The sequence below is a fragment of the Hyperolius riggenbachi genome, chromosome 8 (genome assembly GCF_040937935.1).
Source record: "Hyperolius riggenbachi isolate aHypRig1 chromosome 8, aHypRig1.pri, whole genome shotgun sequence".
Taxonomy (NCBI): Eukaryota; Metazoa; Chordata; class Amphibia; order Anura; family Hyperoliidae; genus Hyperolius; species Hyperolius riggenbachi.
Genome location: NC_090653.1, coordinates 287919516 through 287945875, shown reverse-complemented (window position 1 = coordinate 287945875; position 26360 = coordinate 287919516). Strand labels below are relative to the sequence as shown.

At 48.4% G+C, this 26360-nt stretch overlaps 1 protein-coding gene across 1 annotated transcript in view; it reads left to right on the top strand.

Annotated features, from left to right (window-relative positions):
* Window positions 1-26360, top strand: part of NOTCH1 (notch receptor 1) — a 119385-nt gene that overhangs the window by 46093 nt on the left and 46932 nt on the right. The window contains 5 exon segments of the mRNA XM_068249128.1: window positions 3666-3931; window positions 6550-6882; window positions 21128-21250; window positions 22084-22317; window positions 23240-23395. Of these exon segments, the coding sequence (XP_068105229.1) occupies window positions 3666-3931; window positions 6550-6882; window positions 21128-21250; window positions 22084-22317; window positions 23240-23395 (1112 nt within the window).

Sequence of the window (26360 nt, the reverse complement as noted above, 5' to 3'; positions counted from 1 at the left end):
ATACTGTCCTCACTCGAAGGCAATTGCATAGTCTCTCCTAGTATTTATAACCTCAGGGCAGCTTAGAGTGCCGACCAATCAGAGATATGATCTGATACATTTGGGGAGCAGATTACAGCGGCCAATCGCAAACCGTCAGTTCACCGATCTGGCTAAACACACGTGAATCCCGTAGCGTAGAGTTTATCGCACCCTTCATATCCTCCCTGTAGCTCCCTTGCCTTCCGTTTTTGTTTGTGTAACTTTTTGTTCTCATGTCCATCTGTGTTTTTTTGTTGGCTAATTTTTAGAGCAAAGAACAACACGGGACTTTTTTTTTTTTTAAGTTGTTTTGATTGCACAAGAGCGGTGACAGATGGGCGCCCAGATCTGCCGCTCCAGCAAGTTTAGGAGGCCTCGGCCTGGACAAAGAACCACCTTCGCCCTGAACGACTGCAAGTTATGCTTTCCATGAGGGGAAGGGAAGAAGGTGTGAGGGAGGAAATGAGGCGTGAATCTGCACAGAATTCCTCCCTCCCGGACTACAACATAGATGGTGGCAGATGGGAGCAGTTGTTGTCACCAAGGCCCACTTCACGTGCTGACAAAGATGCCCCCTCCAGATGTCGGCCTCCTCCTCGGGCCCTTATGGTGGTTTCCCATCTTTGTGAGTTTCCCCCAGAAGCCTATTGACGACTTTGACAGAAAAGTTCCCAGGCCTATCCGGTCTCCGCGGTGATCGCGCACCAAATGGTGGAGACATTTGGTTGAGAAGAGCAGATGGTGGAAGGAATTCTTACTCCATTTATATCAGTTTGTGCTGCTTCCTCTCATCTTTGTCTACCACCAACACATAGGAAGACTTCCAAGCCACCACAGACCATGTGACCACATGTAGGCCTTTGTACGATTTAAGAAAGATAACGTGGTGGACGTCTTGACGTGTGAGGGAGTCCCCCACCTTTTGTACCATTCTCAGCTTCCTGTACAAAATCTACTGTCGTTCAAACCTTATTTTGTGCGCTCAATCTAGAAACATGTGGGTTCAGTATAAAGCATACATTTCCATGGGTTGCTAATATCGCAGTCCAAGATTAGGGAGGGCAATGATTAGGCAAACTCATGGAGAAGCATGTGATCAGTTTGATCACCTGATAGATTTGTGAGGCTCTGATTTGCTGGTCATGATCATGTGTAAAACCAGGAAGTCAACACAGCGAATCAGGACATTACAAATCTATCAGCTGATCAAACTGATCACATGCTTCTCCTAAGCTTTGCCAACCCTACCCAAGTTCAGCTCACAGAATACAAGGTTCTTTGGGCTGGAAAGACCCCACATCTCCCCTCAAACCTTCTCATGATGAACATCTGCCGCTTCATGGATTCTTTTCTCTCGCATCTGTCGTTGGCGAGTTCCTAGAAAATATTAGCTGAAACTAAATCTGATCGCCAAAAGGCTTGTGTGACTATTTCAGCCTCACATATGTAGAAAGGACCATGAAAATGTAAAAATTATCAAACAGGACCTTTGGAGTGCAAAAATATCAAAAAACTTTATTGACACATATATAGAAAAATAGTAAAAACTCTCTGTTAGGGAGACCACAAACGAGGTCTCACATGTGGCGTAATGCAGAAATTTAATTTGATGGCCTCGCTTCGGATGATTAAAGCTCCTACCCCTGAGTACTAATTGGCAACATGAACAATTTAAACAAGGAAAAGTCCCCTTTCTGATTGGGGCTAAGGTAGTTTGTAGATTAGTCCTGCCAGAACCCAAATCCGCCCTCACTAAATGGTCCCTTATGGATTGGGCCCGCTTGTAAGCAATCATAGGGGGTAATTTGAAAGCTGGGACTTCAGAGCCCCTAGATTTCAAGATAGGCCAATGTTTCTTGACAATGGAAGAAACACGTGACGAGATTGTGCCTTTTGTGCCCGAAACGAGCGTGTCGTTGCCTCTATTCAAAATTGCACTAAGTTTATAAATTAAGCTCATGTCTACGCTATAAATTCTGTATTGGAAATATTACAAGGAATCCCTAACAGAGAGTTTTTACTATTTTTCTATATATGTGTCAATAAAGTTTTTTGATATTTTTGCACTCAAAAGGTCCTGTTTGATAATTTTAACATTTTCATGGTCCTTTCTACATATGTGAAGCCTTGATAGGGTTGAGTGGATGACCCAAAAAGGATCAAAGGTTTTCTTTTTCCCTTTTTTTTTGTAAAAAGACCACACTCCCAACTATACATAAAACTGACTATTTCAGCCAACAGACTCATGCGGCATTATACTTGTATTAGTAAGATGAATATAATGCCGTATGTAATGCTGGGAATATACGGCTCGATTCTGAGCCATTACGATGGCTCGATAGATAATTTCCGACATGTCCGATCACCGTTCGATCGTTTTGCCGCTTGATTCACCATTGACGTTAATTGAAAAAAAGATAAGAAAAACGAGTAAAGATAATAGAATTGTGTGGGCAAAATGATCGGGCGCAGAATTGAGCGCCAGAATCGTCCCGTGTATTCCTAGCATAAGAGAAGAGTTTATTGAATAAGGAGCTAGTCTATTGTACCATCTCATTGTTTTGGGGCCTTTTGACTCAGAAGACGACCATTTTTTAAAAAAAATTGGCAAAACTTGTGAAAGTGAGAACGATGTGAAGAACTCATTGTAGTGGCTGCATGCCCACGCTTTGACCCGCAGACCTTGCCACCCTGGCCGCCATAATCTGCAGTCGAGACCACCCTCCAGGTCACAAGAGACCCATTAAGGGATAATTCCTCAAGGATCAGATCTCGCCACTTCCGTGTTTAGCTTTCATCTCGTTTTGCTGACTTTATATTTTGGGTAGCCCTCTGGAATGATGATGATGTGTCTTTTGGGAGAGTTGGAAGCTCCCAGAAATTCTCCCTTTTAATGTAATTTACGAGATTCCGTGTCTTTGGTGGGCAGCGTGCTGGAAACAGGTGGGGATATCGGGTCACACGTCCGCCCCTCGCCTGCTCCCAGGGCCTCCAGTGTTTGCAGAAGCTGTTTCACGCTTTTTAGGGCCAAGCTGCGCGATTACAGTGAAGGATTAGCGGCTCGCCATACAACTGCCTGCTCCAGCCTCCAATAACGACATCAATCCAGATTGTACCACTAGCGAGAGAAATTCTAGCCTCTGTTATTTTGCGAAGCCTTCAAAGCTAGCGGTCTGGGTGCCTGCACTGCTTTCCTGGCGTTTACCGCTTCTGTAAGCAACATGTTGCTTATGAGAGGCGACGCTGGGGTCTACCGCCAAGTTTTCATGAAAGTCTGCAGAAGCTTGTCCCGAACGCTCCCATTCACTTGAATGGGACGGCGGTAGATTCCGGTAAATGTTGCGTGTAAATGCTGGGAAACCCGATCCATCCGACGGATCAACTCACATGGCTGTTGGACTGATATCGTGCAGTTGGCCACGTGTGTACAAGTCGTTTGAACGACGATGTTGTTTTGAATGTGGCCACATGGTGCTGTCCGTCATTTCGCTTGCAGGCGCAATATTTAAACGAGTTGGTTGTAATTGGTTGGTGTGTGGAAAATACTTGTCGTGGCGTTGGTGGTGCACGTTGTTGGATGTGTGTACAGTATGAACCTTGAGAGTGCCCCGAGTGTAACTCTGGTTATAACTTTTCTTTGGCAGATGTCCGAGCACCTTCTTCGGAGAGCGATGCCAGTACGCCAATCCCTGCAGCAGTGGTCCCTGTTACAATGGCGGGACCTGCACTCCATACATCAAAGGAGGCAGCATCCACTACATGTGCACCTGTACTCTGGGGTATCAGGATACCCGCTGCCTCACCCGAAAGGACAACGCCTGCCTCAGCAGCCCTTGTCGCAATGGCGGGACCTGCGAGCTGGTCACCAATGAGAGGAACTTCAAGTGCAAGTGCCCCCCTGGGTGGACAGGTAAGATCGGGACAACATTTGTCAAAAAGTCTTGTGTGTGCGTTTCCAAGCTGAGGGAGGTTGAATACAGAGGTACAAAGGGTTTTTCCCATTTCCAGGTCTACTTAAAGGACACCTGAAGTGAGAGTGATATGGAGGCTGACATATTTATTTCCTGTTAAAGAATACCAGTTGCCTGGCAGCCCTGCTGATTTCTTTGGCTGCTGTAGTGTCTGAATCACACACCTGAAACAACCATGCAGCTAATCCAGCCACACTGCAGTCAGAGCACCTGATCTGCATGCTTGTTCAGGGGCTATGGCTAAATGTATTAGAGGCAGAGGATCAGGCAGGTGCCAGGCAGCAGGTATTACTTGAAATTAATATGGCAGCCTCCATATCGGTCTTACCTCGGGTTCACTTTAAGCTGTGCACAGACAGGACAATTTAGTCACAATTCATTCCAATCGTTCTACCTGCATTCCCTGATGTCCGCCACTGTGGAGGAGGAAGCAGGAGCGCCTGAAGGAAACCCACACACATCTGCCCAGTCCAGTAAGATCTATTTGGCTTACTCCAACAGTGATTTCCAGATGTGGTTGTCAGCACAACATCTTCTGCTCAACCTGCCTCCCCCCCCCCCCCTCCATACTACAGAACATGCTGCTCCTGCCCTTCCCCTCCCCATAGTACAGAACATGCTGCTCCCCCCTCCCCTCTCCTCAGCGCAGAACATGCTGCTCCTCCTCCCCTCTCTATAGTACAGAACATGCTGCTCCTGCCCTTCCCCTCTCCATAGTACAGAACATGCTGCTCCTCCCCTCCCCTCTCCTTAGCGCAGAACATGCTGCTCCTCCTCCCCTCTCTATACTACAGAACATGTGCTCCCCCCTCCCCTCTCCTTAGTGCAGAACATGCTGCTCCTCCTCCCCTCTCTATAGTACAGAACATGCTGCTCCTCCCCCCTCTCTGTAGTACAGAACATGCTGCTCACCCCCCTCCATAGTACAGGACATGCTGCTCAGCTTCCCCTCCCCTCCGAATAGTACAGAACATGCTGCTCCCCCCTCTCCCCTCTCCTTAGTACAGAATATTCTGCTCCCCCCCCCCCTCTCCATAGTACAGAACATGCTGCACCCCCCCTCCCCTTAGTACAGAATATGCTGCTCCTCCCCCCCTCTCCATAGTACAGAACATGCTGCACCCTCCTCTCCTCTCCTTAGTACAGAACATGCTGCTCCTCCCCTCTCCTTAGTACAGAATATGCTGCTCCTCCCCCTCTCCATAGTACAGAACATGCTGCTCCTCCCCTCTCCTTAGTACAGAATATGCTGCTCCTCCCCCTCTCCATAGTACAGAACATGCTGCTTCTCCCCCACCCCTCCATACAACAGAACATGCTGCTCACCCAACCCTCCCCCTCCCGTCTCCATAGTACAGAACATGCCGCTCATCCTCCTCCTCCCCTCTCCATAGTACAGAACATGCTATTCATTCACGCCCCCCCCCCCTCCATAGTACAGAACATGCTGCTCACCCCCTCCCCCTCTTTCATAGTACAGAACATGCTGCTCATCTGCCCCTCCCCTCTCCATAGTGCTATATGCTATGTGCCATAGTGGTACAGGACGCACCGCTCATCATCCCCCTCCCCTCTCTATAGGACAGAACATCCTGCTTCTCCTCCACACCCCTCTTCATAGTTAAGAAAATCCTGTTAACTGGAGAGTCCAACAAGGATGGGTTTTTTCTAAATGTAATCGGTAAACCGTCACAAAAGATATTCAGCAAAAGTATACAATGTCTGTTCACAGCTCAACAGATCCATTGGGTTGGTGTGTCTCTTGGAAGTCCATTGGGTTGGTGTGTCTCTTGGAAGTCTATTGGGTTGGTGTGTCTCTTGGAAGTCTAGTGGGTTGGTGTGTCTCTTGGAAGTCTATTGGGTTGGTGTGTCTCTTGGAAGTCTATTGGGTTGGTGTGTCTCTTGGAAGTCTATTGGGTTGGTGTGTCTCTTGGAAGTCTATTGGGTTGGTGTGTCTCTTGAAGTCCATTGGGTTGGTGTGTCACTTGGAAGTCTAGTGGGTTGGTGTGTCTCTTGGAAGTCTAGTGGGTTGGTGTGTCTCTTGAAGTCCATTGATTTGGTCTGTCTGTTGAAGTCCATTGGGTTGGTGTGTCTATTGAAGTCCATTGGGTTGGTGTGTCTCTAGAAGTCCATTGGGTTGGTGTGTCTCTTGGAAAGTCTATTGGGTTGGTGTGTCTCTTGGAAAGTCTATTGGGTTGGTGTGTCTCTTGGAAAGTCTATTGGGTTGGTGTGTCTCTTGGAAAGTCCATTGGGTTGGTGTGTCTCTTGGAAGTCCATTGGATTGGTGTGTCTCTTGGAAAGTCCATTGGGTTGGTGTGTCTCTTGAAGTCCATTGATTTGGTGTGTCTCTTGAAGTCCATTGATTTGGTGTGTCTCTTGGAAAGTCTATTGGGTTGGTGTGTCTCCTGAAGCCTCTAGCGGTGACATTTTGAGAACTAATTGCAGAGATTTCACCAGCGCAGTCTGAGAGATAAAATAAACAGTTATATGTGAATTTTGTGAATGCCGTTTTTTGTGAGACAGCGATTTGATGGTGAATTCATTTTTTGCGTTACAGGAGACACCTGTCTGCAGTCGGATCCCTGCGCCTCCAACCCTTGTACCAACGGTGGATCTTGCATCCCGTTTGACTTCCAGTATGTATGCAAATGTGCGGAAGGCTTCCAAGGGGAGACGTGTAGACAGGACATCAACGAATGCAATCACAATCCCTGCAAGAATGGCGGTACTTGCCATAATGTCCTCGGGACGTTCTCCTGCCAGTGTACGAGCCGTTATACCGGGAACCTCTGCGAAAACACATACGTGCCTTGTAACCCATCACCATGCCAGAATGGCGGCACATGCCGGCAAGTGGACGACACGACCTATGACTGCACCTGTCTGCCAGGTAGGGGCCTCGGCCAGTCCTGGTTTGGGACTGTGATTCCGGTCTCGGGTAATGGATACTCTGCACAGCTGTTCCTGGCGGATCTGCTGGTATCTACCATGGTTTATATTTGCTTTATTCCTGGAACGCATCGCTGTTGGCGAGTTTTATCTGAATGAATGGCTGTTTTGCTCAGCCTGGGAATCTCTGACCCAGAACACATACAGAGATCACGTGTTCTGGCTCATATTACAGCATGCTTGTTCCAGGTCAGGTATGAAACCAAACAATGCAATATGGTAGCCTCCATATTTCTTTCTCTTTGGGTACCTTTTAGCTAACAGTCTGCAGTGTGTACTGGGGTTTGGGGCGTGTACTGGGGTGCAGGGTCTACAGTGTGTACTGGGGTGCAGGGTCCAGGGCTGCGGAGTCTGTACAAAAATCCAGGGCTGTGGAGTCGGTACAAAAATCTTCCAACTCCGACTCCTCAGTTTCTGAAACCACGACTCCAACTCTGGGTACCCAAATGTGCTCAGACTCCGACTCCTCGACTCCGACTCCTTAGTCTAATACTTAACAGGGCTGTGGATTTTGTACAAAAATCATGCAACTCTGACTCCCGACTCCAACTCCTCAGTTTCTGAAACCACGACTCCGACTCTGGGTGCCCAAAATTGCCCCGACTCCTCAGTTTATGAAACCACCGACTCCGGGTACCCAAAATGGCTCCAACTCCTCGACTCAGACTCCTTAGTGTAATACTTACCAGGGCTGTGGATTTTGTACACAAATCATCCGACTCTGACTCCTCAGTTTATTGAATCACCGACTCCAACTGCGACTCCGGGTACCCAAAATTGCTCCGACTCCTCGACTCAGACTCCACAGCCCTGGCGGGGTTTGTACTGGGGTGTAGGATGTGTACTGGGGTGCAGGGTGTATTGGGGTGTAGGATGTGTAATGAGGTGCAGGGTGTACTGGGGTGTGGGGTCTGCACTGTGTGCTGGAGTGTGTACTGGGGTACGGGGTCTGCAGGGTGCACTGGGGTGTGGGGTCTGCACTGTGTACTGGGGTACGGGGGCTACGTTGTAGATTGTAAAGGAAGTCAGTTGGGCGACATCAGTCCCAGTTCTCCTGCCTGGTCGGAATGCTTCTTGTGTGTTCGGAGTCTAATCCCAGGGATTGCGATCTTATGTTGCTGCAGGAAGTGGTTTGTGTACTCTATCAACAATTCCCCGCTACCTCTCCCCACAATGGGAGGATATGCCCATTCACTCTGAACTTCTGCCCTGAAAAACCAAACTGACCGCTGGTGAACTGAGAGATCGCAGAGGCCAGCACTGACCGCTGGTGAACTGAGAGATCGCAGAGGCCAGCACTGACCGCTGGTGAACTGAGAGATCGCAGAGGCCAGCACTGACCGCTGGTGAACTGAGAGATCGCAGAGGCCAGCACTGACCGCTGGTGAACTGAGAGATCGCAGAGGCCAGCACTGACCGCTGGTGAACTGAGAGATCGCAGAGGCCAGCACTGACCGCTGGTGAACTGAGAGATCGCAGAGGCCAGCACTGACCGCTGGTGAACTGAGAGATCGCAGAGGCCAGCACTGACCGCTGGTGAACTGAGAGATCGCAGAGGCCAGCACTGACCGCTGGTGAACTGAGAGATCGCAGAGGCCAGCACTGACCGCTGGTGAACTGAGAGATCGCAGAGGCCAGCACTGACCGCTGGTGAACTGAGAGATCGCAGAGGCCAGCACTGACCGCTGGTGAACTGAGAGATCGCAGAGGCCAGCACTGACCGCTGGTGAACTGAGAGATCGCAGAGGCCAGCACTGACCGCTGGTGAACTGAGAGATCGCAGAGGCCAGCACTGACCGCTGGTGAACTGAGAGATCGCAGAGGCCAGCACTGACTGGGCGCTTTTTGTAATAACATAATAGTAGCCCACATTTTTTAAATCAGACCTCTTGCACAGGACAGAAGGAAAACACAGAGAAATGCACCCTGTATGTATTTAGAGAGTTTAGCCTGTCTGATTCCCCCTCATCTGTGACTAATCACCACTGTAATTTGATCTCTTCCGCGGACTCAGCTCAGGAATCTCCTCTGCCATAGCAGAACAGCTAATATGTAAACACAGGATGTTAACCCTATATCTGTTTCCATGAAAGCAGGAAGTAGACACACTGCAGATTTATTGCAGGATTTGTATCAGCTGTAGCAGAGAATTTTTTTTTAAAGTTATTAAGCTGTTGCTTATTTTTTAGAGCTGAGAGGAAGTTCTGAGTTCAGGGTCAATTTTGCTGCTATTCTAGGAAGAGCCATCAGGTTTAGTAGATATTTTTGATTTGGCAACCTATAAAAGCTCTTCCTATTAGCAGATGATCCCCAGTTGTTGTGTGCAGATACAGACTTGTGTGGCCGATGGTGTTTTTTTTTTTTTTACGTCACGACTGGAGGGCGAGATTGCCGAGCAGCTTTGCATTTCTGAGAAGGGAGATCATCGTCCTGCGAAGCGAAATGCTAGAACAGGAAACTTCCGCCCCGCGCTGAGCGGATGTCTTCCTTCCTCTTACAATCAGCATGAAGAAATTAAAGAACTTGCGTTTCCTGCGGCCGCTGAAAATAACGTGCGCACATCTCCTCCGCTCCGTCATCCTGGTGTTGTGATTCGCCGCTCCACCGTCACGCGTTACAGCAAAAATGTCACTCGCCGCCTGTCGGGACACGTCGGGAACATCTGGGGAGTTGTCAGATGACAGTTGCAGGGTGTGCGATCTCGAATGTCACGAATGGGGTTGTTTTCTTCAGATAGAAAGTCCCAATTTCCCTAAATTAGGAGCAAATGAATGCAAGGAGATGTCAGTAACTTCTGAGTGTCCTCTGACTGCTGGAGCCAACACCTCTGCTACACATCGGCCCGTCTTAAAGGACAACTGAAGTGAGAGGGATAAGGAGGCAGCCATATTTACTTCCTTTTAAACAATACTAGTTGCCTGGCTGTTCTGCTGATCCTCTGCCTCTAATTCATTTAGCCACTGCCCCTGACCAAGCATGCAGATCAGGTGCGCTGACTGAAGTGTGACTGGATTAGCTGCATGCTTGTTTCAGTTGTGTGATTCAGACACTACTGCAGCCAAAGAGATTAGCAGGATTGCCAGGCAACTGGTATTGTTTAACAGCAAATCAATATGGCAGCCTCCATATTCTTTTCACTTCAGTTGTCCTTTAAAGGAGAACTGTATAGAGAGGTGTATGGAGGCTGCCATATTGATTTCCATTTAAGCAATACCAGTTACCTGGCTATCCTGCTGATCCTCTTCCTCTAATACTATTAGCCATAGACCCTGAACAAGCATGCAGCAGATCAGGTGGTTCTGACAAATTTGACAGATATGACAAGACTAGCTGCATGCTTGTTTCTGGTGTGATTCAGCCACTACTGCAGCCAAATAGACCAGCAGAGCTGCCAGGCAACTGGTATTGCTTTAGGGCTCTTTCACACCAGGACGTTACAGGCGCACGTTAGTGCAGCCTATAACGCAGCCCACCACACAGCACTACAAAGTCAATGAGGCTGTTCACACTGCCCACGTTGCGTTACATAGTAAAGTGCAGCATGCTGTGCGTTCTAGCGGCTTTAGCCGCGTTAGACTGTTTGCACATGCTCAGTGGGGGGCGGAGAGGAGGCGGGGAGATGCCGCTACAGTAGCCGCGCACATGGCTACTTAATATGCACTGCACTGGCGGCCGCTGATTGGCCGGCGGGACCACGTGATGCGGAGTGTCTCTCTCCGCATCACAAGGTCCCGCCGGCCAATCAGCGCCACTCTGATAGACCTTATGCGGATTGAGCCGCCTAACGCGGCTCACTCTAACGTCTTTTCCCGCACCACCATGCGTTGCGTTAGGGGAACGTTATGCGACCTTAACGTCCACCTCTAACGCAACGTCCTGGTTTGTAAGTAGCCTAAAAGGAAATAAATATGGTAGCCTACATATACCTCTCACTACAGTTCTCCTTTAAGAGGAAGTCATTGGCCTGGGACCAACATGCAGGATGGAACACAGACATTTCAGTGTTCTGGCTGCATGCTAGTTCCACGTGTGACTGGCTGGCTGAATGCTTATTCCAGACCAGTGACTGGTTGGCTGAATGCTTGTTCTGGGTCATTAACTCGCTTACTTGTTCTGAGTCGGTGGCAGTATGCTTGTTTCGGGTCAGTGACTGGCTGCTTGCTTGTTTTGAGAAGCTGACTCACTTGCTGCATGCTGGGGCCTGGGACCAACACGCAGGATGGAAGACAAACCTTTCAGTGACTGGCTGCATGCTTGTTCCGGGCCAGTGACTGGCTGGCTGCATGCTTGTTCCGGGCCAGTGACTGGCTGGCTGGCTGCATGCTTGTTCCGGGTCGGTGACTGGCTGCCTACATGTTTGTTCTGGGTTACTGATTCCATTGCTGCATACTTGTTCTGGGTCATTGACTCGCTTGCTGTATGCTTATTCCGGGCCAGTGAATAGCTTGGCTGCATGCTGGTTCTGGATCACTGACTCGTTTGCTATATGCTTGTTCCGGGCCAGTGACTGGGTGTAAATAGTGATACAATTCTGAAGGTGTGATGTCTGCCCTCCCTGCCTCTTCATGGCCTCATTCTGCTCAGACTGTCCCTTTAATCCTACCTCCGGGTGGAATGGCCACAGCCGTCACATTAAGCCCTCACCGCTCCCCCCGCCCCCCTCCACTCCGCAGGCCGGACCCAGGCAAGTATAACAGGGCAAACATTAACCTGCAGGAGACTTTGAAGCCTCCACAAACAATAGCAGGCTGAGGTTTTATGGGCTTGTCTAGCAGGTGCCTGGGAGCGCACACACCGCGCCATGCGCTATCAAAGCACGCCTACGTAACTACCGAGATCAGAGACCGACGCTGGACCCCATCCCCCCTCTCTGCTGGAGGACTACAAGTATCAGCATGCCTGGGAGCGCACACACCGCGCCATGCGCTATCAAAGCACGCCTACGTAACTACCGAGATCAAAGACCGACGCGGGACCCCATCCCCCCTCTCTGCTGGAGGACTACAAGTATCAGCATGCCTGGGAGTGCACACGCCATGCGCTATCAAAGCACGCCTACGTAACTACCGAGATCAGAGACCGACGCTGGACCCCATCCTCCTCCTCTCTGCTGGAGGACTACAAGTATCAGCATGCCTGGGAGCGCACACGCCATGCGCTGTCAAAGCACGCCTACGTAACTACCGAGATCAAAGCCCGACGCGGGACCCCATCCCCCCTCTCTGCTGGAGGACTACAAGTATCAGCAAGCCTGGGAGCGCACACGCCATGCCATGCGCTATCAAAGCACGCCTACGTAACTACCGAGATCAAAGACCGACGCGGGACCCCATCCCCCCTCTCTGCTGGAGGACTACAAGTATCAGCATGCCTGGGAGCGCACACGCCATGCGCTATCAAAGCACGCCTACGTAACTACCGAGATCAGAGACCGACGCGGGACCCCATCCCCCCTCTCTGCTGGAGGACTACAAGTATCAACATGCCTGGGAGCGCACACGCCATGCGCTATCAAAGCACGCCTACGTAACTACCGAGATCAGAGAGAGACGCGGGACCCCATCCTCCTCTCTGCTGGAGGACTACAAGTATCAGCATGCCTGGGAGCGCACACGCCATGCGCTATCAAAGCACGCCTATGTAACTACCGAGATCAGAGACCGACGCGGGACCCCATCCACCCTCTCTGCTGGAGGACTACAAGTATCAGCATGCCTGGGAGCGCACACGCCATGCGCTATCAAAGCACGCCTACGTAACTACCGAGATCAAAGCCCGACGCGGGACCCCATCCCCCCTCTCTGCTGGAGGACTACAAGTATCAACATGCCTGGGAGCGCACACGCCATGCGCTATCAAAGCACGCCTACGTAACTACCGAGATCAGAGAGAGACGCGGGACCCCATCCTCCTCTCTGCTGGAGGACTACAAGTATCAGCATGCCTGGGAGTGCACACGCCATGCGCTATCAAAGCACGCCTACGTAGCTGGTACCGAGATCAAAGACCGACGCGGGACCCCATCCCCCCTCTCTGCTGGAGGACTACAAGTATCAGCATGCCTGGGAGTGCACACGCCATGCGCTATCAAAGCACGCCTACGTAACTACCGAGATCAAAGAGCGATGCGGAACCCCATCCTCCTCTCTGCTGGAGGACTACAAGTATCAGCATGCCTGGGAGCGCACACGCCGTGCGCTATCAAAGCACGCCTACGTAACTACCGAGATCAGAGACCGATGCTGGACCCCATCCCCCCTCTCTGCTGGAGGACTACAAGTATCAGCATGCCTGGGAGCGCACACGCCATGCGCTATCAAAGCACGCCTACGTAACTACCGAGATCAGAGACCGACGCTGGACCCCATCCCCCCTCTCTGCTGGAGGACTACAAGTATCAGCATGCCTGGGAGCGCACACGCCATGCGCTATCAAAGCACGCCTACGTAACTACCGAGATCAGAGAGAGACGCGGGACCCCATCCCCCTCTCTGCTGGAGGACTACAAGTATCAGCATGCCTGGGAGCGCACACGCCATGCGCTATCAAAGCACGCCTACGTAACTACCGAGATCAGAGACCGACGCTGGACCCCATCCCCCCTCTCTGCTGGAGGACTACAAGTATCAGCATGCCTGGGAGCGCACACGCCATGCGCTATCAAAGCACGCCTACGTAACTACCGAGATCAGAGAGAGACGCGGGACCCCATCCCCCTCTCTGCTGGAGGACTACAAGTATCAGCATGCCTGGGAGCGCGCACGCCATGCGCTATCAAAGCACGCCTACGTAGCTGGTACCGAGATCAAAGACCGACGCGGGACCCCTCCCCCCTCTCTGCTGGAGGACTACAAGTATCAGCATGCCTGGGAGCGCACACGCCGCGCCATGCGCTATCAAAGCACGCCTACGTAACTACCGAGATCAGAGACCGACGCTGGACCCCATCCCCCCTCTCTGCTGGAGGACTACAAGTATCAGCATGCCTGGGAGCGCACACGCCATGCGCTATCAAAGCACGCCTACGTAACTACCGAGATCAGAGACCGACGCCGGACCCCATCCCCCCTCTCTGCTGGAGGACTACAAGTATCAGCATGCCTGGGAGCGCACACGCCATGCGCTATCAAAGCACGCCTACGTAACTACCGAGATCAGAGAGAGACGCGGGACCCCATCCTCCTCTCTGCTGGAGGACTACAAGTATCAGCATGCCTGGGAGCGCACACGCCATGCGCTATCAAAGCACGCCTATGTAACTACCGAGATCAGAGACCGACGCGGGACCCCATCCCCCCTCTCTGCTGGAGGACTTCAAGTATCAGCATGCCTGGGAGCGCACACGCCATGCGCTGTCAAAGCACGCCTACGTAACTACCGAGATCAGAGAGAGACGCGGGACCCCATCCTCCTCTCTGCTGGAGGACTACAAGTATCAGCATGCCTGGGAGCGCACACGCCATGCGCTATCAAAGCACGCCTACGTAACTACCGAGATCAGAGAGAGACGCGGGACCCCATCCCCCTCTCTGCTGGAGGACTACAAGTATCCGCATGCCTGGGAGTGCACACGCCATGCGCTATCAAAGCACGCCTACGTAACTACCGAGATCAAAGACCGACGCGGGACCCCTCCCCCCTCTCTGCTGGAGGACTACAAGTATCCGCATGCCTGGGAGCGCACACGCCATGCGCTATCAAAGCACGCCTACGTAACTACCGAGATCAAAGAGCGATGCGGAACCCCATCTTCTTCTCTGCTGGAGGACTACAAGTATCAGCATGCCCCGAGTGTCAGTGTACCCAAAGTGTGGGGAACTAACAGTCACAGCATGCCTTAAGAGTGGAGAACTACAGGTCACAGTATGCCCAAAGCTTGCTGCAGCTATTTTAGGACAAAGGACAACTGTAGCCAGAGTGATATGGTGGCTGCCATATTTATTTCCTTTTAAGTAATCCCAGTTCCCTGGCTGTCCTGATGATCCCCTGCCTCTAATACCGTAATGCCTGATACACACTATGCAATTTTCTGACATTTACTCCCAGATCGATTATCTCCAACATGTCAGAACGATTTTCCATTCACTTCTGTGGAAAATCGATTTGAAATTGTTCAGAAATCAGACATTTTGGAAATAATTGATCTGACAGTAAATCTATCTGAAAATTGCATTGTGTGTACCACACCCTGAACAAGCATGCAGCAGATCAGATGTCTCTGACTGAAGTGTGACAGTATTAGCTGCATGCTTGTTTCACATGTGTGATTCAGACACTACTGCAGCCAAATAGAACAGCAGGGCTGCCAGGCAACTGGTATTGTTTAAAAGGAAATCCCGTAAACATGGCGGCCTCTGTATTATTCTTACTTCAGTTGTCCTTTAAATGTCATATTTACTTGACTGGCCCTTTTAAATTTTCAAATTTCATCAACCGTCCCTTCCAGATTACCAACCGCCACTTTGCAGCCACTTGTCAGTTTTATTGACTTACGACTTATTTCATATCTCTATTTATTTATTTTTGTTACCTCTAGCCAAGCGTCGGCTGTAACCGGTTTTTATCGCACGGAACGTTAGCGTCAGCACTGCTGCCAACAGATTTAAAAACAGTTTAAATCTAAATTTGTTATTTTTGTTGTTGTTGTATAAACATGTCGGGATCAGATTTCACCTGCAGGTAGAACGCGGCGGTTACAACGCCCCCCCCCCCCCCTCGTAGGAGCCGTCCGTGGCGAGGAAGCCTGCGGCATGTTTACTGTAAACTCCAGCAAAGTGAACCCAAAACAAAGAGGTGGGGCCTGAGTTTTATTTTCGGCGTGTTCAGGTTCCTCCAGGCGCCGCCCACGCCGGCCAGGTGGAGGCAGCGGTGAGAACATGACACTTGCAGAAACTGACGAGTTCAGCGATTTGTTTGTGACATAAATCCTCCCTCCATCAGATAAGGCTGATAGATAACTTATGTTTGGCCTGCAGTGATTTCTGAATAGCAGGAGTGGCGGTCAAACTCGCAAGAAATCGCCTTTTCCACTGATTCCCTTCAGAAGGAGCGCTGTCACTTCAGGTTCTCACGCCGTCGGTGATGGATTGCTGTCCGATGAGCGATCATTGTGACGTTTCCCAGCGCAAAATACGTTTGTTTTTCTCATGGGAACTTTTGAGCGATGTTTGCATTTTTTTTTTAGTCCTTCCAATAAGGTATCTTGTGGGTGTTGGGTTGGAGCATTTCAGTCTTTTTGAAAGTTGATTGGAAGGCGGATCCAGGGCCAGGTGGATTCTGGGTCGCGTTTTCAAAATGACGAATGAAGATGACAAATCTTCAAACCAATCATGTCTGTTAGTGTGTACTATAAGGGTCCGTTTCCACTATCCCTAAGCAAATCCACACAGAATTCGAATTTGCATGCCTACGCGTATTTTTTTTTTTTATTCCGTTACCTTGTCCATTGATTACTATTAACTTCCGCACGCATTAACGCGAAACTGCATAAACCATGCAGAAAATTCTGACCGAGGCGGACGGTTTTTTTGTTTTGTTTTTTTTTCGCCTGCTCGGGTAAGCCTCATTTCGCCTGTAATGGAAACAGGCCCATTGACTTGTAAATGTCAAGCGAATCTGCTTACAGAATATGCATGCAGATTCGCATTAGTGGAAACGGGCGCTAAGCGTTCCTCCTATGGAGGAAATATGGATGAGGTAGCTTTGCTTGCCTGTAGCTGTGCACCTGTCTATGCAGATTGACAAACACTGCAGCCTAAGTTGCTTCCTTTGAGAAAATTGAGGTCTCGAGTTGGTCAGCGTGCCTTTCCAGTCAACTACAAGTCCCACGTGTCCTCATGCACAAGAGAAGGCGGGGCTTGTGGTACACAGGAAGTAAACTGTGAAGAAATGGAAGACCTCAGTCTGCAAACAGGAAACGACTGAGTGGTCGTCTGGCACATTTTCCACTAGATTACAGGGAGGCTGGCGTTTCCTGCACAGAACAGGCTGCACAATGCTATCAAATCACACCTGATGGGGAGAGGATGTGGAGGCTGCCATATTTATTTTGTTCTATACAATACCAGTTGCCTGGCTGTCCTGCTGATCCTCTGCCTCTAATACTTTTAGCCATAGCCCCTGAACAAGCATGCTTGTTTCAGGCGTGTGATTCAGACATGATATGGCAGCCTCCATTTGCCCCTCACTGCAGGTTCCCTTGAATTCATGACATCTGGCCTGTGTCTGGATCCGCTGTTTAGATACGTGCGATTTTACGAAGGGACAATATTGCGCAATGTTTGCGCAGGGACAATATTTACGCATCATGCGGGGTTGCTTTAGAAACATCGGATTGCTTTTTACTACACTGTTAAAAAGTAGCAAAAACTGTTTACATCCTTTTTTTTTTTTTTTTATAACTTACAAACTTCTTTTATATGTTTGTGTCTACTTCACAGCTGCAACTCTCTTTATAGACGCCATATACCCTCATCAAGTAAGGCTGGTCAGTGAGGAGCCGATCCTTCAGAATTGGTGCTAATTGTATGCTAATTTATGCAGCTTTGGGAATGTACAAATGAAATACTGTGTTTTATTGGTCCATCTCCAAACTGCATAAATTAACATATCATTTGCATTGATTCAGAATGCCCAGCATCTCATCGACCATCCCTACAACTGCGTATAAGTGAGCAGGCGGCTAGAAGTTGCTGGGGTAGAGGGAAGGGTCTATGAATGAGATGCTTACCCCTTTTTTTTTTTCTTTTTCTTTTTTTGACATTTACAATACAATTTTATTGAATACATATTGAACTTTGGCTTGAAAAGAGGCACTTCTCAATAATGCAACATTCTTGAGTAACTGGTTTCAGCCCTGCAGTGATGGTCTGGCTTGTCACTGCCATTGTTTACATTAAGAAATGACACATTGCCAGCTCGTAATCTGCCAATGTTTGCAGAAGCGATGATCTAATCCCTGCGAGATGAGGGAGCAGAAGGGAGGGGACACCTCAGAAGTAGCGGGGTCACTTTAGAAGCTTATTACTCAAGCACACACTGCAGCTAGTTTACTATCAGTACAGGCACAGAGTAACAGCTTATACTGTACATACTGGAGGCAGCAGAGATCAGCACACGCAACAGCTAGTTTACTATCGGTACAGGCCCAGAGTAACAGCTTATACTGTACATGCTGGGGGTAGCAGAGATTAGCACACGCTGCAGCTAGTTTACTATCAGTACAGGCACAGAGTAACAGCGTATACTGTACATACTGGAGGCAGCAGAGATCACCAAACACTGCAGCTAGTTTACTATCGGTACAGGCCCAGAGTGACAGCTTATACTCTACATACTGGAGGCAGCAGAGATCAGCACATGCAACAGCTAGTTTACTATCAGTACAGGCACAGAGTAACAGCTTATACTGTACATACTGGAGGCAGCAGAGATCAGCACACACAGCAGCTAGTTTACTATCGGTACAGGCCCAGAGTGACAGCTTATACTGTACATACTGGAGGCAGCAGAGATCAGCACACGCAACAGCTAGTTTACTACCAGTACAGGCACAGAGTAACAGCTTATACTGTACATACTGGAGGCAGCAGAGATCAGCCCACACTGCAGCTAGATTACTATCAGTACATGCACAGAGTAACAGCTTATATTGTACATGCTGGGGGTTGCAGAGATTAGCACACGCTGCAGCTAGTTTACTATCAGTACATGCACAGAGTAACAGCTTATACTGTACATACTGGAGATAGCAGAGATCAGCACACGCTGCAGCTAGTTTACTATCAGTACAGGCACAGAGTAACAGCGTATACTGTACATACTGGAGGCAGCAGAGATCACCAAACACTGCAGCTAGTTTACTATCGGTACAGGCCCAGAGTGACAGCTTATACTCTACATACTGGAGGCAGCAGAGATCAGCACATGCAACAGCTAGTTTACTATCAGTACAGGCACAGAGTAACAGCTTATACTGTACATACTGGAGGCAGCAGAGATCAGCACACACAGCAGCTAGTTTACTATCGGTACAGGCCCAGAGTGACAGCTTATACTGTACATACTGGAGGCAGCAGAGATCAGCACACGCAACAGCTAGTTTACTACCAGTACAGGCACAGAGTAACAGCTTATACTGTACATACTGGAGGCAGCAGAGATCAGCCCACACTGCAGCTAGATTACTATCAGTACATGCACAGAGTAACAGCTTATATTGTACATGCTGGGGGTTGCAGAGATTAGCACACGCTGCAGCTAGTTTACTATCAGTACATGCACAGAGTAACAGCTTATACTGTACATACTGGAGATAGCAGAGATCAGCACACGCTGCAGCTAGTTTACTATCGGTACAGGCCCAGAGTAACAGCTTATACTGTACATGCTGGGGGTAGCAGAGATTAGCACACGCTGCAGCTTGTTTACTATCAGTACAGGCACAGAGTAACAGCTTATACTGTACATACTGGAGGCAGCAGAGATCACCACACACTGCAGCTAGTTTACTATCAGTACAGGCCCAGAGTGACCGCTTATATTGTACATACAGGAGGCAGCAGAGATCAGCACACGCAACAGCTAGTTTACTATCGGTACAGGCCCAGAGTGACAGCATATACTGTACATGCTGGGGGTAGCAGAGATTAGCACACGCTGCAGCTAGTTTACTATCAGTACAGGCACAGAGTAACAGCTTATACTGTACATGCTGGGGGTAGCAGAGATTAGCACACGCTGCAGCTAGTTTACTATCAGTACAGGCATACATATATGTGCCTGGAATTGCATGTTAAGCGGTTGATACAATCTCAGTGCACATTCCCACACACCTTGCTTGTCACCAGTGCAGCTGTCGTGCAGCAGTAGCGGGTTTAATCAGTAACTGGCCACATGCGGGTCTTGTGGACGAGATTGCCGTAATCGGGCTGGCGGCATTGTCTGAAGGCCGTTATCAGAGCGCCCTTTTACAGCTGGTGTCAGCGCGGTTATATGACAGGCCTCTCCCTGTGATTGCAGCTGAATGGTATTAGGTCCAGGGGGTGAGGCGGCGCTCTCCTCCTCCTCCTCTGCTGTGGCTCTCCGCAATAACTTCACATAAAACTGACTTTTGTTTGCTGTAAATAGCAGAAAGTAAACTGCTTGTGTGATGTGTACACCGCGAGCTCACACAACCATCGCCTGTAACAAAATACTCTCTGTGTTGTAACTTCATCCTGACAAAGAGCCAAAGTGGTTGAGCAATAAAAGCGTCTGGTAATTTAGTTGCTCAGTTTCCTTACGCAGAAGCAGATGCTGTCGCGAGGATTTGGGGGGTTGTCTTGGTTCCCCTGAGAAGCGAGGGTTAGGGGCTGCAGGTGGCTATCAGCAGTGAATGGTAATTTGGGGGGCTTTGCAGATGTCATTGGGCCAATTTAGGGCTGCTTGCGATTACAGGTGACACATGAATTTAGTGGAGTATTATTATTATAGGGTTGTAATCATTATTTATCCTTAAAGGGAACCAGAGATGAAGCACCCTCATGTATTTACCATATACATCAATGGGAACATTAGAGAAAACGCCTACCCTGCTCTCTGCTTCATCCTTCACTGCTCAGCAAAGCCAGAGCCACAAGGGGGCAGGCTTGGGCTTGAAAAGACATCAGAGAAGACAGACTCAGCTATAATGATTCCTGAGAAAAGCCAGACTGAATGCTCAGTCGAGGATTTCATCAGGGCTGATAACAAGCAGGCTGAGCAGTGAAGAATGAAACAGAGAGCAGGGTAGGTGTTCTCTCTAATGTTCCCACTGATATATATGGTAAAATACATGAGGGTGCTTCCTCTCTGGTTCACTTTAAGAGATGGGCAGTGATAAGCATATCGTGCAACTTTAAAGGACACATGAAGTTAGAGGGATATGGAGGCTGCCATATTTGTTTCCTTTTAAGCAATACCAGTTGCCTGGCAGCCCTGCTGATCTTCTGCCTCTAATACATTTAGCCATAGCCCCTGAACAAGCATGCAGATCAGGGGCACTGACTGAAGTGTGACAAGATTAGCTGCATGTTTGTTTCTGGTGTGATTCAGACACTACAGCAGCCAAACAGATCAGCAGGTCAGCCAGATAACTGGTATTGTTTGGCTGTCTAGGACAACACCCAAGACGTGAGTTTCCTAATAACGTTATTTCTCTTTCACAGGATTTTCGGGTCCGAACTGCGAGCAGAATATCGACGACTGTCCCGGTCACAACTGCAGGAATGGAGGAACGTGTGTGGATGGCGTCAACACCTACAACTGCCAGTGTCCCCCTGATTGGACAGGTAGGTTCCTCACGGAGATCACTTCCGTCTTATCTGCCTTTCCGGCTTTTTTTTATTTATTTTTTTATTTTTTTGCGAAACCGCCCGGTTTATTTTGCCGAAACTACTCGGTCTTCACTCATGCGAGACAATGGCAGGTAACGAGATTCCAGGTACCCAAGCATGGCAGCGAACGTCTGTGTTGCCTCTTTGAAGAATGTGAGAACGTCGCAGTGCGTCTTCCTGTTAGTTTGTCCCCCGCTTGTCTCGACTCGTCTTCTGCCTTCGCTGGGAACTTCGCTTCCACAAAAGCCATGCAGGTGGGATCCGGCGCGAGTCCCTTTGAGGCCTCGATTGGTTTTATCATCCATAAACTGTGACGCATAATTGTGTCAACAAACATTCTTCTTCTGCAACCCGGAGTGTTCAAAGTTCACAGGTGGGAAGTTAGGTGAAGATAGGTATTTTTATGTGGGTGTTGTTCCCCCCCCCCCCCTCCCCTTCGGAAACTGTATTCTAGGGACAAACCCAAGACCAAATTAATAGGGAATCTGATATTCTGAAGCACTTTCCCCCAGGCAGTCATCATTTAATACTCCCGTAATACACTGCAGAAAAAACACAGAGGCTTCAGTCGGCTACCATCAGGCCACAGGTTCAGGGCCAACTCCACCAAAACATCAATACCTAAGAACTCCTTTTTCCCCACCGCAGTCAAACTCTTGAACTCCCTCCAGGTCCTCCCCCCTCATGATTCTGATTACACGGTGGAGTAAGAAGCCTCGCGGTTCCCTTTTCCTAATGGCCATCAGAAAATCCTGCAGCTGTAAAACTGTATTCTCTTCTCCCAATAGGTCAGTACTGCACCGAGGACGTTGACGAGTGTCAGCTGATGCCCAACGCTTGCCAGAACGGAGGAACTTGCCACAACACCGGCGGCGGATATAACTGCGTCTGTGTCAACGGCTGGACTGGGGAGGACTGCAGCGAGAACATCGATGACTGTGTCAATGCCGCGTGCAACCCTGGCGCCATCTGCCACGACCGCGTCGCCTCCTTCTACTGCGAGTGTCCGCACGGGCGCACAGGTGAGGCCTACTGTCCTCTATCCAGCCAGGGGCAAGTTTTTGGTTACTCTTGTTTTTGTTTTATAAACTTGGTTGAGTTAAAGAGACACTGAAGCGAAAGAAAAAATTACGATGTAATGAATTGGTTGTGTAGTGCGGATAATTACTAGAACATTAGTATCAAAGAAAATATTCTCATATTTTTATCTTCAGTTATATAGTGTTTTTTTTTTATAACATAGCATTATTTTCTAATATTTGAAGTTTGCACACTACTCAACATTCTATATGATTTTAAAGAGCAGTGAACTATTGACCTGTCCTCTGCAGGAAAAAGAAGATACAGTGGCAGACAAGCTTCAGTAGACAGAGCTCTCTGTGACTTTGAAAGTCATGAAGCTCAATGGCTCTTTCGCATAGATAACTGGAGTTTAACTCTTCCTGTACTGAAACCATATTAGCCTTATGTCTCTGCTCCTAATGTTTTATTTCTTAGCTGTACTACACATACAAATCATTATATCATACATTTTTTTTTTTCGCTTCAGTGTCTCTTTAAGTAACGGAAATCGCGTGCCAAAACGGCGAGTTGGGCACCTGGTGTATCAAGTAGCCAATGAGCTACTACAGAGGAATGAATGGTTAAGTACAATTGGCTACAGCTAGTGGTTGTGTGGGTGCCGGGGTTAGCAGCTTCGTGTTACGCACTTACAGAGGTGGTTAGGGTTAGGCATTGGGGGTGTGTGTGTGTGGGGGGGGGGGGGGGGGAATAAGTGCATAGTGAAATATTATACTGTCATTTTTTTCTGTGCAGTTATAGAATATTGGGAGGGAAGATCATTCTGATGGGGGGGGGGGGGGTCTAATGAAATGCTAACCATGTATGGGAAAACAGGTTGACCTCGGATTTGGTACATTTTAACGGAATCCAATTCCTCAACAGGTCTTCTTTGTCACCTTGACGACGCCTGTATCAGCAACCCCTGCAACGAGGGCTCCAACTGCGACACCAACCCCGTCAACGGGAAAGCAATCTGCACCTGCCCACCCGGCTATGCCGGCCCCGCCTGCAACCACGACATCGACGAGTGCTCTCTGGGTGAGTTCTCCGCCTTCTCCATCCAGGCTCCGCCTCTGTCCCTCCTACTGAGATCCCACTACCTTCCTGCCACAGATGCAGCCAAGGCCCAAATCACTGGACAGGAAGTAATGGGCATTCCCCAAGTGAGGACATAGACCGCAATAACGACCCAATACTTAAAAGGACCTGTAGTGAAAATAACGGAATTAATACAATTGCTTATTTTTTACAATATTCCTTTAGAGATTACTTATTTAGTCAGTGTTTGCCCATTGCAGAAACTTTTCTCTCCCTGATTTACATTCTGAAATGTATCACGTCTTTAGTCCTGTCAGGTCATCTCTGCGGAATGTTTGTTTCAGAGAATTCTGAAGCCAGTAAAAATAACATCTAGGCCGATATGCAGTTAACTTTTTCTCCAGAGTTTTCTCCTAGGAGATAATTTTTATATTCTCTATAAAATAACTTTTTTTAAAATTCAAAAAGCTCTAAAAAATTGGTGAAAAAGTACTATCTGAATTGATTTAAATATTTTTTTGCTTGCTGGTGGAATAAAGGGCATTTTATAACAAGGTGTGCGATTATCTCTCAGGCGAAAACTCAGGAGAAAAACGGAATTTTGTATGGGCCCTGATCTACCAAAATGATCTGGAAGGAGAATTCAGCATAGCTAAACAGCCTAGGCTAAGTAATACTGGGAGGGCGGGGCCACAAACCAATATATAGGTATAGGAAGTGTTTCTGATGCTAAAACAATGCTGAATACTGTAATTTACTGCATTCTGCTATATGTCACTACAGGGCCTCTTTACTGCTTTCTGCTATGTCACTGCAGGGCCTCTTCACTGCGTTCTGCTATATGTCACTACAGGGCCTCTTTACTGCATTCTGCTATATGTCACTACAGGGCCTCTTTACTGCCTTCTGCTATATGTCACTACAGGGCCTATTTACTGCATTCTGCTATATGTCACTACAGGCCCTCTTTCCTGCATTGTGCTATATGTCACTACAGGGCCTCTTTACTGCATTCTACTATATGTCACTACAGGGCCTCTTTACTGCATTCTGCTATATGTCACTACAGGGCCTCTTTATTGCATTCTGCTATATGTCACTACAGGACCTCTTTACTGCATTCTGCTATATGTCACTACAGGACCTCTTTACTGCATTCTTCTATATGTCACTACAGGGCCTCTTTACTGCATTCTGCTATAGGTCACTACAGGGCCTCTTTACTGCATTCTGCTATAGGTCACTACAGGGCCTCTTTACTGCATTCTTCTATATATGTTACTACAGGGCCTCTTTACTGCATTCTGCTCTATGTCACTACATGGCCTCTTTACTGCATTCTACTATATGTCACTACAGGGCCTCTTTACTGCATTCTGCTATATGTCACCACAGGGCCTCTATACTGCATTCTGCTATATGTCAGTACAGGGCCTCTTTACTGCATTCTTCTATATGTCACTACAGGGCCTCTTTACTGCATTCTTCTATATGTCACTACAGGGCCTCTTTACTGCATTCTGCTCTATGTCACTACAGGGCCTCTTTACTGCATTCTGCTATATGCCACTACAGGGCCTCTTTACTGCATTCTACTATATGTCACTACAGGGCCTCTTTACTGCATTCTTCTATATGTCACTACAGGGCCTCTTTACTGCATTCTTCTATATGTCACTACAGGGCCTCTTTACTGCATTCTGCTCTATGTCACTACAGGGCCTCTTTACTGCATCCTGCTATATGCCACTACAGGGCCTCTTTACTGCATTCTACTATATGTCACTACAGTGCCTCTTTACTGCATTCTGCTATATGTCATTACAGGGCCTCTTTACTGCATTCTGCTATATGTCACTACAGGGCCTCTTTACTGCATTCTACTATATGTCACTACAGGGCCTCTTTACTGCATTCTACTATATGTCACTACAGGGCCTCTTTACTGCATTCTGCTATATGTCACTACAGGGCCTCTTTACTGCATTCTGCTATATGTCACTACAGAGCCTCTTTACTGCATTCTGCTATATGTCACTACAGGGCCTCTTTACTGCATTCTGCTATATGTCACTACAGGGCCTCTTTACTGCATTCTGCTATATGTCACTACAGGGCCTCCTTACTGCATTCTGCTATATGTCACTACAGGGCCTCTTTACTGCATTCTACTATATGTCACTACAGGGCCTCTTTACTGCATTCTACTATATGTCACTACAGGGCCTCTTTACTGCATTCTGCTATATGTCACTACAGGGCCTCCTTACTGCATTCTGCTATATGTCACTACAGGGCCTCCTTACTGCATTCTGCTATATGTCACTACAGGGCCTCTTTACTGCATTCTACTATATGTCACTACAGGGCCTCTTTACTGCATTCTGCTATATGTCACTACAGGGCCTCTTTATTGCATTCTGCTATATGTCACTACAGGACCTCTTTACTGCATTCTGCTATATGTCACTACAGGACCTCTTTACTGCATTCTTCTATATGTCACTACAGGGCCTCTTTACTGCATTCTGCTATAGGTCACTACAGGGCCTCTTTACTGCATTCTGCTATAGGTCACTACAGGGCCTCTTTACTGCATTCTTCTATATATGTTACTACAGGGCCTCTTTACTGCATTCTGCTCTATGTCACTACATGGCCTCTTTACTGCATTCTACTATATGTCACTACAGGGCCTCTTTACTGCATTCTGCTATATGTCACCACAGGGCCTCTATACTGCATTCTGCTATATGTCAGTACAGGGCCTCTTTACTGCATTCTTCTATATGTCACTACAGGGCCTCTTTACTGCATTCTTCTATATGTCACTACAGGGCCTCTTTACTGCATTCTGCTCTATGTCACTACAGGGCCTCTTTACTGCATTCTGCTATATGCCACTACAGGGCCTCTTTACTGCATTCTACTATATGTCACTACAGGGCCTCTTTACTGCATTCTT